The following is a 12321-nucleotide window of genomic DNA, read 5'->3' as shown; positions in this document are numbered from 1 at the left end:
AAAGGAAAACATATGTTTTACTACGTGCATGTGCGTCTGTGAGTGTGATTACATATCTGATGGAAAGTGGACAAAAGCTGCAGCTACAGAAGCAAATTCTTCCTAACTGACCTTGATTTAATGGTTGATTTGACAGCTAATAGTTTGAAGGTCTTTACAGCTGGATAGATAAATCACACTGGACGTTTATTTCATGATGCCAAATGATGGATCCAGACCACTGCTACGACCGCACAGCAACAGTTCAGTCAGACTGCTGAGATTTAAAGCCATCACATCCTAATGTTAAATGACCCTTTGGACAGATTTCCATTTAGCCTCTGACAACATGACAGCATTGAGACACCACTTTACTATGCTGTAGATATTTCAAAATCAAAGCCCTTCTTTATTAATAATTAACAAATTAACGGAGTAACTAACTATGTAAGTAGCTGCAGGAGAAATGTAAGGATGTTTGATAGCTCACATATGACAGCCCTCTTCGACGAATGACTCTGGAGGAGCAGCAGTTTTCTTATAGTTTGAAAACTATGATAAGCATGTAATGAAGTTGTAACACATCTTCCCTGCCTTTCTCTTTCTGGAATACATGTGTCTGTCTTCTGGGAGCCTGGAGCATGTACACGTGTCACGTGCAAACATTTTTACATATATTTACATCCTTAGTTCTCACATCGACATAAGAGAGGTAAATGCAAATCCATGCGGCCTCACTTTAGTCCTCACCTTGGCAGCTTGTGCACTCGCAGCTGTGTATGACAGGCAGGACGACTGGCTCGTTCTTTCCGCTTTCACACGGCAGACTGAGGAAACGGACCGGGTTTTCCGGATCCAAGCGATAACTGCAGCACTCACAAACTGACTGGAGGTACGGTTCCTGTATGGCGAGAGGGATAAGAAGAGAAAGAATGAGGGACATGAGCGAAGCCAAAGCAGGAGAGGGGATGAAAAGAAGAAGGATTATGCTGTGAGAAAGCAGTGGAGTGATAATGAGAGAGGGAAAATTAGAGGAGAACAAGGCTTAGCAAGAATTCCAGTGGTGAGGAAAGTAGAGAATAGAGAGATGATGGATGATGGATGAAGGATAAAGGAAAGGTGAGATAATGTGAGGTTGAGGAAGCTGAGAAAAGGAGGAAAATCAACGAGGTGAGGAGGAACATGGAGGCAAGCCGAGATGAGGAAGTATAAACTGTATAGAGGAAAATAAGAAGCTTGAAAGAAGGGTGACTGTAAAATATACACATTTCCTGTAGTGCATCAGAGAATATTAAATAAAACCTGAATAAACTTAAAAGAAGCACTTTCTGTAAAAAAAAAAAAAATAAATCAAATGATTCCACTAACAGGCTTCTTACAGTCACAAACTTATAATAACTTATGAATTATCATCCAACTCCCCAAAGCACTCAGTTTTTTGGCCTCGTTTGGCTCATTCATTATAGTTTTCAGACTAGAAAAGTCAGCTTTAATAAGCCTGTTGCTCAGCATCAAACAGCAGACAGACACAGTTAGCAGAGTAAACGTAATGCAGAGTTTTGCAACCTTTTAGTACAGATCAAAACAGAGCCAAAAGTGAATATCAAGGTAAATAAACTCTAGACTGGATGAGGAAAGACTTTTTTTGCCATTGTAACACATTATTCATAATAACAAATTGCTAACAAATGATTAAAAAATATGTTCCAAAACTTTGTTTAATGTGGAGATATTCTGAAATCCTACTGAAGACATATTAATTTCAAAATGTTTTCAAGCAAAACTCATCTTCTAACTTTAACGTGAAGCTCAGAGCGGAGTACAGACACAGTAAGGTGACATTGTCCACAAAAAGTTGCTCATTTACACATTTAAAAAACTTGGAGCAACATTAGCATTTATTTGCAACTCTATCTAGTAGTTACCAATATTACCTCTTCTTCCCCTGTTTGGCCTCCACCAACTCTTGAAGGAAATATTTAATCTTTCAGTTGCTTTGAGAGCTACACTATGTTTACCAGCTAGTTTCTAATTCAGGACAATAAAAGAGAAGTTTTCTGGGACACAGCTCGGAGTTCTGCTTTAACACAAGTGTAGCAGCGAATAGCAGGAGACACAGAAGACATGACATTTCAACATTACCTGGACTCTGTACTCAAATCTATTGATTGATGCTCTGCAGTTAGCCTACACTGGGTTAATCTCTGCCTTTTCACAAAAAAAAAAAAAAAAAAAAAAAAACTGCAGTCTGGTACAGCTGGAGAGAATACTGCTCAGAGCATATCAACACACATTAAAGTTGCAACTTGCAATGAGCAAGGTGCTAAGATGATTCATAGAGCTGATTGGAACTGCAGAATGTTCAGTAGAGACATCTCTGTGAGCAACAGCTTTCACATTACTCAAACAGATGCCCTCTGAGACATTTAAAAATGAAATATTAATAAGAATGCCCTTAATTTAATGCATATCTGACACAATACAAACCAAGTTCGTAAAAATAAGAACCTAATAATCTAAAACACAAGCACAAATGTGGGAATTAGGTAATTTAGCATGCTAGACAGCAGCTAGAGGTAGAAGCTGTTCTCGTGTCCAATTAGTGCAGGTGAAGGAGAGAGCCTGTAATAAAGTACAGTGGATGGTAGCAAAAATTGATAGGTAATAGGAGGGGGAGGTGAGAGGAAGGATGGGGTTTAGGATCAAAAACACCTTCAACATCTCTGAAAAATGGCACTTATTAGTACTTCACACACTCGGAAAAGTCCACAGTGTGTGTGTACGTGTGTGTGTGTTTTAACACTGTAGCTGCTGGTGAGAAAAGGCATGGATTTGCTGTAAATTCCTGCTTCTGCCAGTCCTGCTGATCAATGAGAAGGTAGCGTCTCTGTGCTGCCTAGTCACCAGTTACCATCCCCGGTTGCCACAGTAACAGGAGGTAATGACACATTTGGCTGAGCTGATGTTTATTTTTACTAATCTCCCAGCATGACTCATTCTATTTTTACAGGAGAGATGTATGGATGCCAATGAAGAACAAAGTCGCCATGGTGATGAGGTGATGAGCTTGCTGTCTTACAAGGATGAAAAACACACGTCGGGGCAGGAAAGACAAAAGAAACACAATCACTAACAGGCTCCATGTGTGATCCCTTCATAGGAATCCTATCCAAAACATCTATATATAGATCACTGGTGGCTCATCTACTGAATTATTTTTGTTTGTTTACCTTCTGTCAGTTGTGATTACACCTTCTGGTCCTTTTAAATCTCCTTTGCTGCATGTATTGATTTCTATTTTGCTACCAGTGGTCATAAAGTGTTGAAGTCAATACTTGTCAGTGTTGTCTTAAGATGTTCAGAGAGCAGCTATCCTGTGTGTGTGTGTGTGTGTGTGTTCATGTCTCTTCTCTTCTCCATACCTCCAGGATGGCATCGGTCCTGGACAGACAGCGTCCTCTGCAGAAGCTGACCTCCACGTTGTCAAGCCGACAGTCTCCCTTGGTGATGTTCCTAAGCTGCACATAGCGACGACACTCTGGCAGGGGCTCACCTGATGCAAACACAGGGAGGAGGGAGAGGATGGAGGAAAAGAGGGTAAAATTAGACAAAAGGACAGAGACAGTGTGAGAAACCAGAAGCTATAATTGAGAATTTCTTTTTGTATTTTCATAAAAAGAAGCATAAGAAGAAGGACAAAGGAAGAGACAGAGCCAGAGAGTTCCTTCCAGAGAGAACAGTGACATTGTCATGCCCCCTTGCAGCATGTGACATTTCCTCCACTGGGAGAGCGATTGCAGTCCCAATGTAGGTTAAGTAATGTAATCTCTCACTAATTGGGCACTGCGGCACTTGGTTTTTAGCTTCCCATAATGTGAACTATAGAACATTCACATAATGTGGTATGGAAGTTGTAAAATATGAATATCTGGGGATATACATATTTTGTATTGAACACAAATAGTACGTAGATAAAAACACATTAGTCTATGATGGTGTGGGGGCACGCCTCACTAGCAGGGAATAAAGACAGGATGAAATGTGTCTGCTTTGTGTCTTTCTTCACTAATTCTACTCTATGCTGGCAATAGAGATCATATGCTCAAAACAACCACACACACAAACAAAGAGATCATTAATCCATGGAAAATAAAATAACATCAGTGTGGGGACTGGGAGGAAAAAGTGGTTTTACAGCAGTGTGTTAATTGAGGCTGAACGATATCAACTATTTTTCACAGAGAGCCAACGTCAATGGATAAATTTGTTACAAGGACCACAAAAACATTAAAAACAGGTGAATCAGTGCCAGCAGATAAACACAACACGGTAGGCCTAATCAACCAAAAACCAAGCCTAGAAGAACATATGATGAGGTCTATCCTGCTCTAAGACACTTGAAGACAACTCACCCCAGTTAATAAGCCACTCAAACACTTTAAAAAACGTAAACTGGGAGCAGCAGTGAAACTACTAAGATCTGCATCAGTGACCTGTGAAGACCTGTGAAATGGCCTCATTCTTTTTTTTTGCCCAGTGCAAAAAAACAACTGAGCAGCTCACTTCCTGACAGTTACCTGATGGAGAATAGGTGGGGTTTGAAATCCCCCCACCCAAAGTGGGAAATGACAGAAAAAGTTTGAGAACCGCTGGTCTATGGCATTTGGGTTTTCACAGAGAATTTCGAGATGATGGAAGAAACGAAATGAAATAGTCATGAGCCTGGGTTTAAGATGACAACTGAAGAACAGCCACAGAATAAAACAGTGGCTTTGAGTTTTATTGACTTTGCTCACATGCTTATCATTACAAGCATTTGTTTTACCCTTTCAGGCACAATGCCCAAAGGCTCATTGGTAACACTTTATAGAAAGGCTACATGAACGATCATGAATTTATGAATACTACATGAATATCAGGACTTCACACAAATTAACAGTATCACATGGATGAATGGATGCAAGAACAATACATAAGTTAATGCTACAACTAAGCTATATGAATCATCACAACTTCTGAGTTATTAACGTTGTTCATGTCTTCTTCACGGTCGCAGTGGTGTATGAGTGATCATCATTCACTTCTTCATGTTTGTGGTCCTCCTAATAATAAAGTGGGGACATGCTGTTCATGCTTTCTACACACACATCCTCCTCCATAAAGTGTCACCAGCTCATTAATTAATGAATTATTTATTAACTTGATGTAAATGGCTTGAAAATGAGTCTACACCTATCCATTTTAAACAGTCCAGAGGATTTCAGATTTCTAAGTTGGTCTGCTGTCTTTGTGCTGTGTTTGTTCTGCATTCTGTGTTGTACTAACCTGGAAACTGCTTTCGACAAACTGGACAGCAGCTGCCTGGTTCCTCCACCTTGACCTCCCCCTGAGAAAGACATGGCATTTTTTCATTTGATTTAGCCACAATGTCAACAGTGAGTTTATCAGTCAGTTATATTTGAAGATCTGGACCAGTTCAGTATAAAATGGAAGAAATCAGGAAGGTTGAGTAGTTTTTCATAGCACAGTATTCACTGGATGAGGAAAGGAACAAAATAATGTTCCATCTAGGTGAACCAGGACCACAATAATATGTACAATGCAACTTTTAAAATCTGTGCAAAGTTCAAAATGTGATGATTAACTTTAAGACCTAACTTAATCAAGATCCATTATATATCCCCAACAAGGCTACAACACAGAGAAAAGAAAGAGAAATAAGGAGAAAAGTGAGAGACAGAGACCAAAAATAGACAGAGAGACACAGAGTGACGTAAGGAAACACACAGGACAGCGACAAAAAAAGTGAAGCCACTGAGGAGGAGATCCAGTCTAGAGAAAAGCAGGGTGTTCCGTGGTGTTCCTGTCTGAAAAAAGCTGCTATTAGCGTGCAGCCTGCAAGGCGGCTTCAGTTCCCCCCTAAAACGGCACCCAACTATACCATTTCTCTAACATGCTCCTGAACACACACACACACACACACACACACACACACACACACACACACACACACACACACACACACCTCACTGTTCACCCTGAGGACTTCTCCTCCCCACTCTGCACTGCCACCAGCCTCCACTCACTTAAGAGTGTGGGAGTTCATGAAGACGACTATTTCAAGTGCTTTAAGTTAAGAGGCAGCATGAGTCTGTGTTTCTGATGTGGCACTGGGTAGAAATGGTGCAAAGTGTGGATTCTCGTTTTTTCAAAGAAAAGGGCGCTTGGCATTTTAAGTAAAGGGTACAGGCTTCGAGATGGAAATCACAACGCTCTTAATGTCTGGTACTGTGAAAAGGGGGCTGAGTGCTTAAGACGAAAACATCCTGAAAGCCTTTTATCACCTGATATGATAACAGCAGCTTCAATACGTTACCTTAAAATGGGCTCCCAGCACAGCAGTGGAGGCATGTTGGGAGACTTCGGTTTTAAACAAGCAACGCAATTAACTGTAAAATGAGTCATAAACAAGAGACTGTGCTGACAGTAACCAATTCTGAGTCTGTCAGCAGAGAGAACACAGTGCATTAAATGACCTTTTCATATTGGCCAGGATAAGGAGTGCTTTCACTGCGGCATAACTTAGTGTAGCTGGGGGAGGCGAGGGACTGGAGAATGCAAACAGAAATAGCTACACAACTCCGAGCCCCTCCGGAGACAGAGCACTGGCACACAGACCTGTGTACACCACGGAAGGAACACTTGGTAGACTGTCTACTCAGTGGAGCTCGCAGTGCCACCAACCTCTCCTTTAAAGTTCGGCATGTCAGCAGAAGGTATTTTTACCCTGGCCTTTATACGGCGCTGCTGTACTGAAGATATAAATTCAGCTTACTGTGTCAAGGATAAGACAGTTGACTTTTCTCCATCACCATGTACCATAGAGAGGGGATTATTAACTAATGTTTGTGGTGCTAAGTAGCAAACATACACACACAGTTTGGGGTGAAATCCTTCAGGAAGTATTATATGAATTTATGCAAATGTTCTCAATCAAAACGAGCTGGGACACCTGTCCTGATTCCCACTTTTTCTCTATTGACTTTATTAGGTTATATCTGACCTTTTATTTTAACACTTTGGTTCAAGATCAATTCTTCACATCACTTTCAGCTGTAGCTTGTGTTTAGAGTTACATATTAAATGTTAGCATGCTAACGTGCTTGATTAAATAACAATTATAATAATAATAGTCACTTCAGACAGACAGCTGCATTTAGGGCAGCAACGGTTCGGGGTCCAGTGTCCAGGGACACTTCAATATGTGGTCAGTAGGAACTGGGAGTTGAAGCACCAATCCTGGGGTTTATGGAGGAACATATATAGTATGTAAGTTGTATACACATTTTTTTTACTCAAAATATGTTTTAAAACCTTTATATGAAGAGGTGCTTTCAAAGCTTGCTGTGTCCCAGACTCGCTGACAGCAGTAAAGATATGTTTTTGAGCGAGCCCTTCTAGAAAATCTCAATGATAACTACATTATTAATACATTTTGGAGCATTCTTACTTCTTGTCATTTCATAACGACCACTACCTTAAGTGTCAAAGAATAAGAAGTTGATGATTGTAGCAGAGCAGGAAGAGGTAGGCCTGAGTGAAGCAGAGTGGATTGATTTGAGTCACACGCTAGTGCTATTTACATTATCAAAAAAACTTGCAGCCTCAGTGGGTTGCCACAAACTCTGTTCATTTTAATGCGGTCATAACCTTCTCCTCTGTTGCTCTCTGGAATAGACTGGACAGAATGTGAATTTGTACAGTACCAAAAGTTCCACATGCCTGAAGGACTACAAAAATGTATTCATATTTTATGTGGAGTTTATTTTTTCCTCATCTGCCTCTAGTTACAGAGAACATGCATAATTGACTGAGCTGAGCTCACTGTGTCCAGCAAGATGACCGGCCGTTTACCACTCGCATGTGCATGACTACGACATTGTCACTGGCAAAGTCTGTGTCATCAGCACTGACAAGCATGTACCTATAACTCCTCACGCCTGACAACACAGCTGCCCAAACTATTTGCAAGATATTGCTGCAAAAAGTTAATTGTTGAATACTTTAAAACTCCAGAGGTTGTTCTAGCTGATTTATAATGCTCTTTAAATTTCATATGTAACTAAAATAGTGCTTTCCACAGTAAATATGTTGTCATACATTTTGCAGAACAGGTTTTAACTTTTAACAAAATAGTGGATATGTAGCAATGAATCTTAATTATGCTTAATAAGGTAAAGCAAAGTGTTTTACAGGAGGTAGAAGGGCATGGTAAAAGACAAGAGTGTAGGTGCGTGGGAGGTTTGGTCATTCAGGTATTGATCTACTTCAGCCAGCGTCTTACACATTTGTGAAAGAGCAGCATCTTGAGTAATTGAGGTGTGTCTGAAGACCAGAGATGCTATGTGAACTACCATGGTAAGACAGATAAAGAAACCTTCATGTGCAGTATGTTTGTGTGTAATTAAAATGAAATGAGATGGAGATACAGAGACAGTTGGGTGTACATCCACTCCATTAGAAGACACCTGCATCTGCCTAGAAAGGGAGGCAATTTGAGTTGAACGCTGAGCATTAATTAGTGGAGTGGCCTGGTGCAGTTTGAAGCTGGGAAGTGGAGCGAGCAAACAGTGCGTGAGTGAAGAGAGTAAAATCTCACGTCTCCACTCAGCTCATGTCCTGTGTCTAGGGAGGACAGATTACTATTACTACTAGTACTATTTATATTACCGTAATGCGCTAAAAACAAAAAGATGCTCATTCCTCTCAGGGTCCTGTAAGGTCATAAGTCTACTTACTCATGTTATATAGTATGTAAGGTAAATTTACTGATGTTCATTTGAAGTCTCTCAGGAAGACTAACAGAATAAATAAAACTTAATAACTAACCTGAGTCATATTGTATTTAATTAAACTACTTTGTTATACCTGTACTAACATGACAATGATGGTATCAGGCAACATCAGAACAATCATTCAAGCAAGAATTCTTAGTACAATAAAAAGTACCATGATTTAGAATTAGAAATTCCCACTTAGCCTTCCTGTGTAGGGAGTAGTATGAAGTATACGTAAATACAGTGACAGTATAGAATGAATTACTGAATACTGAATGCACAATCTTCTGACAAATCAGACAAATGTCAAGTAGGCTGTGTCAGCGTGTCTGTGTGGATCTCACCTCATCACAGTGGAGTGGAGGACACCTCAATTGGCACATTTTTTTGCCATTCTCACAGTGGCAGGACTCGCAGCCTTCGTCCCACTCTGATCCCGCCTGCCTCACACACACAACAACAAATCACTCTTAAATGTTTCGGAAATGCAGAAAGTACAAGTATACCTCAGCAGACTGCTGCCCTTTCTCTCATACACCTTTTACATTTCTTCATCAAACCCAGTGAAGCCCTGGCTGCATTGTTATGCATAATTTAGCTTATGGACACAAGTTATGATGCATAGCTATGGGACATAAACACTGGTGAGCTGTTACCAGCATAAAAGCACCCACTACGGGAATGGCTTTGTTGGTCACACTGAGCCATTTGGTGTAATAGGCATAAGGTGGTTGAATAGAAAGCTACAGAGGCTCTTAGCTATAACAAGCTGACAGGCAGAGAGGAAAGGAGAGAGAAGAGAGGGAAAGTGAGATCATGGACAGACGAAATGACAGAGCCAAGGAATGACAAAGCGAGAGGAAAAAAAGACAGAGAGAGGAAGACTGAGGCAGAATGGGGATAAAAAGAAATCCTGTACAGAAATCACAAGAGAAATGTGACAAAAAAAGCAGAGGTACGAGAGCATGAAGAAAGAAAGAGAGAAAGCAAGAAGAAAGCTAAAGAGGGAGAGGCTCTGACCTGTTGTCAGTGTATGATTAATTCTTATAATCCTATAATATCTCCTCCTTCATAAATAATTCCTGGCAGGCTTGCCCAGTTGTGGCTTCCTCCATAATTGATGAGGTTAAGAGATGGAGAGGCATTGTGGTGTAATGTGACCTATGGACCACGTCACTCATCTTCTAATAGCCCCTTCTTTATGAGTAAATAACACAATGGGAGTAAATGGGAGGGAGAGTAAACACCACAGTAATAATGACAAGGTTCAGACAAACACCACAGTTAGGCAGGCACAATGGGTACTAGCTGCCAAGTCAGCTGGGCAGCAGTTGTCTGTTTACCTGGGTGTAGGCCAACATGTGTGTGTTTGTGTGTGTGTGTACCTCCCGTAAGATGCCCTGGTCATGGCAGGGGCAGAGGGCGGGAATGACACACACGCCCTCCGTGTTTCGGTAAAGCCCCTCCTGACACAAGCAGCCCTCGGCGGAGTGACTGCAGTTGACAGGAGAGGAGGCGTAAATGTCCTGACAGCTCCTCTCACACAGCAGGGCCCCCGCTGGTACGCTCCTCCGCCACTGCTCGCCGTTAGGACACTCTGCAGATGAGTAGATGCGTAGGAGAGGGACAGGAGTGAAATGAGAAAAAAAAAAAAAAAAGCAGAAAATAGAAAGAGGAGGGAATGAAACAATCCAACAAATCCATCCCCTGAGGAGCAGCAGTGTCCAATAATAGCTTAGCGGAACCTGTCTTTATGGCCTGAACCACACTTATTACTTTTTTCACGATTAACTGGTGCGACAGCTGACTTGTTGCCTGTGACATGCAGTTTTAGCCTCCATCTTCTATATCAAGTGCATTTGTAATCCCTTTTTTACACCTTACTCTTGTCAGCTGGAAACATCAACATAAGTCATGTGAAGACAGAGTTTAATAAAATCTACTAGCGGCAGGTATGGTTCAGTTGCTTAAACCTGTTTCTAAAATCAAGGAAATTAGCAGAAGCTCAGATGTAGCAAATTTAACTATGACCTTTACATTTCTTTAACTGAGACATTTACACTAAGGTGGTTTGAAATGTTTTTTCCTTCCCTGTTTTCCCTAGAACACTGTGGTGCATTTGAACAGTGGCCTCTCCATCAAATCCTGTCATCTTACTCACCACAGTCAGGGGCCATGCAGTTTCTGGTGCGGTGGTCAGGGCCCTCACACGGGGCCCCTCCATACTGGGTAGGTTGCAGGACGAGTCTGGTGGAGGTCTGTCTTCCTGTACCACAGCTGGCTGAACATGGACTCCACTGGGACCAGCCGGACCACTCACAGTCCACTGGTGGAAAAGAGAGAAAACCATTTTAATGCAACAAGTAATTATTATTATCTAGGTAAGTATCAGACGATACAGATTTAGTTTCAGAAAAAAAGCAGAGATAAAGGCAGGAATCGAGAAGACACACACACCAAACCAAATATTTGTTTATATGACCCCTCTTTGAGTCAGCCACTGTGGGGGTTAGAGGAGAAATCTCAGTATTTGTTAGTCCCCATGATTTCTCTCCCTGCAGAACAGTCCAGAAAAAACTCACATAGGCTAGTTTCTTTGATTCATGGGCATTGGTGGGCCAGGAAACAATGCCCTCCAATGCTGCTGACAGTGGAACAGCACGAGCATGTGAGAAGATGTTTTTTGTGTGATAGTGTCCAAAGTGTAAGATGAAGTACATGCTTTTTTGAGTTTTAATAGTAAGCCACTCTATGTTAAAGAGAAAAAGGAACTACTCCATAAGTGCTACATTGTTCACTGTAATAGCCACGCATATTGATGGAGCCAATATTTGGCTCCAACAGCCAATTTATTCCCAGGCTGCTAATTTCAGTGCTCACTTTCAGTTGGATTCAGAAGTGCGTGAGGTGTTTTTTCTTAAAACAAGAGTTGTGATTTGTTTTACTGCTTATTTTTTCATTTATTCTTTTTTTTATGACAGCAGGTTCCTCTTGGTTACTTTTGTATTCAGTTTTTAAGGGCATTTATTCAGACCTCCCTCTTGGGAGGTATAGATGCTCAGTGTGTTGCAGTCTTAAAAAAGTAAAAGTCTTTTACTGAATGGAAGTATAAATTGTTAAATAATTGATAGCTACAGTGGACAAAACACCTGGACCTAAATTGCATTAACCACTCTCTTTGAAAAGGAACTTTGCTGCGAGCAATGAGACAATTCTAAATCTAGAGGAGAGAGGAGGCAGGAGGATGATAAAAGGCCGTGCTGATCAAATGATGACAGATAAAACAGGTCAAATCACAGAGCTATTTACACTTTCATGTCCCTTCTGAGGATACGAGCTGTGACATTCTACTCCCCACCGTCATTCAGCTCTTTTTCCCCTTGCTAGCCTATGATTTGTTTATGAAACAAACACCCAGTTACGGCCCTTTTAGAAAGAGATGGATGAACTGCTGCTAAGTTATTTCAGCCAACTGTTGCAGCAGCTGTTCCTAACTACAGACACA

General features: G+C 41.1%; 1 protein-coding gene across 1 annotated transcript in view; it reads right to left on the bottom strand.

Moving 5' to 3' along the window:
- The window catches only part of scospondin (subcommissural organ spondin), a 56743-nt gene that overhangs the window by 1005 nt on the left and 43417 nt on the right, over window positions 1-12321 (bottom strand). Inside the window, exons 111-116 of the mRNA XM_026363287.1 lie at window positions 10978-11142; window positions 10202-10413; window positions 9161-9256; window positions 5305-5365; window positions 3402-3532; window positions 730-880 (exon numbers count right to left, since the gene is read on the bottom strand). Of these exons, the coding sequence (XP_026219072.1) occupies window positions 730-880; window positions 3402-3532; window positions 5305-5365; window positions 9161-9256; window positions 10202-10413; window positions 10978-11142 (816 nt within the window). The remainder of the gene's footprint in view (window positions 1-729; window positions 881-3401; window positions 3533-5304; window positions 5366-9160; window positions 9257-10201; window positions 10414-10977; window positions 11143-12321) is intronic.

The sequence above is a fragment of the Anabas testudineus genome, chromosome 2, assembly GCF_900324465.2.
Source record: "Anabas testudineus chromosome 2, fAnaTes1.2, whole genome shotgun sequence".
Taxonomy (NCBI): Eukaryota; Metazoa; Chordata; class Actinopteri; order Anabantiformes; family Anabantidae; genus Anabas; species Anabas testudineus.
This window is presented reverse-complemented; position numbering and strand designations above follow the sequence as displayed.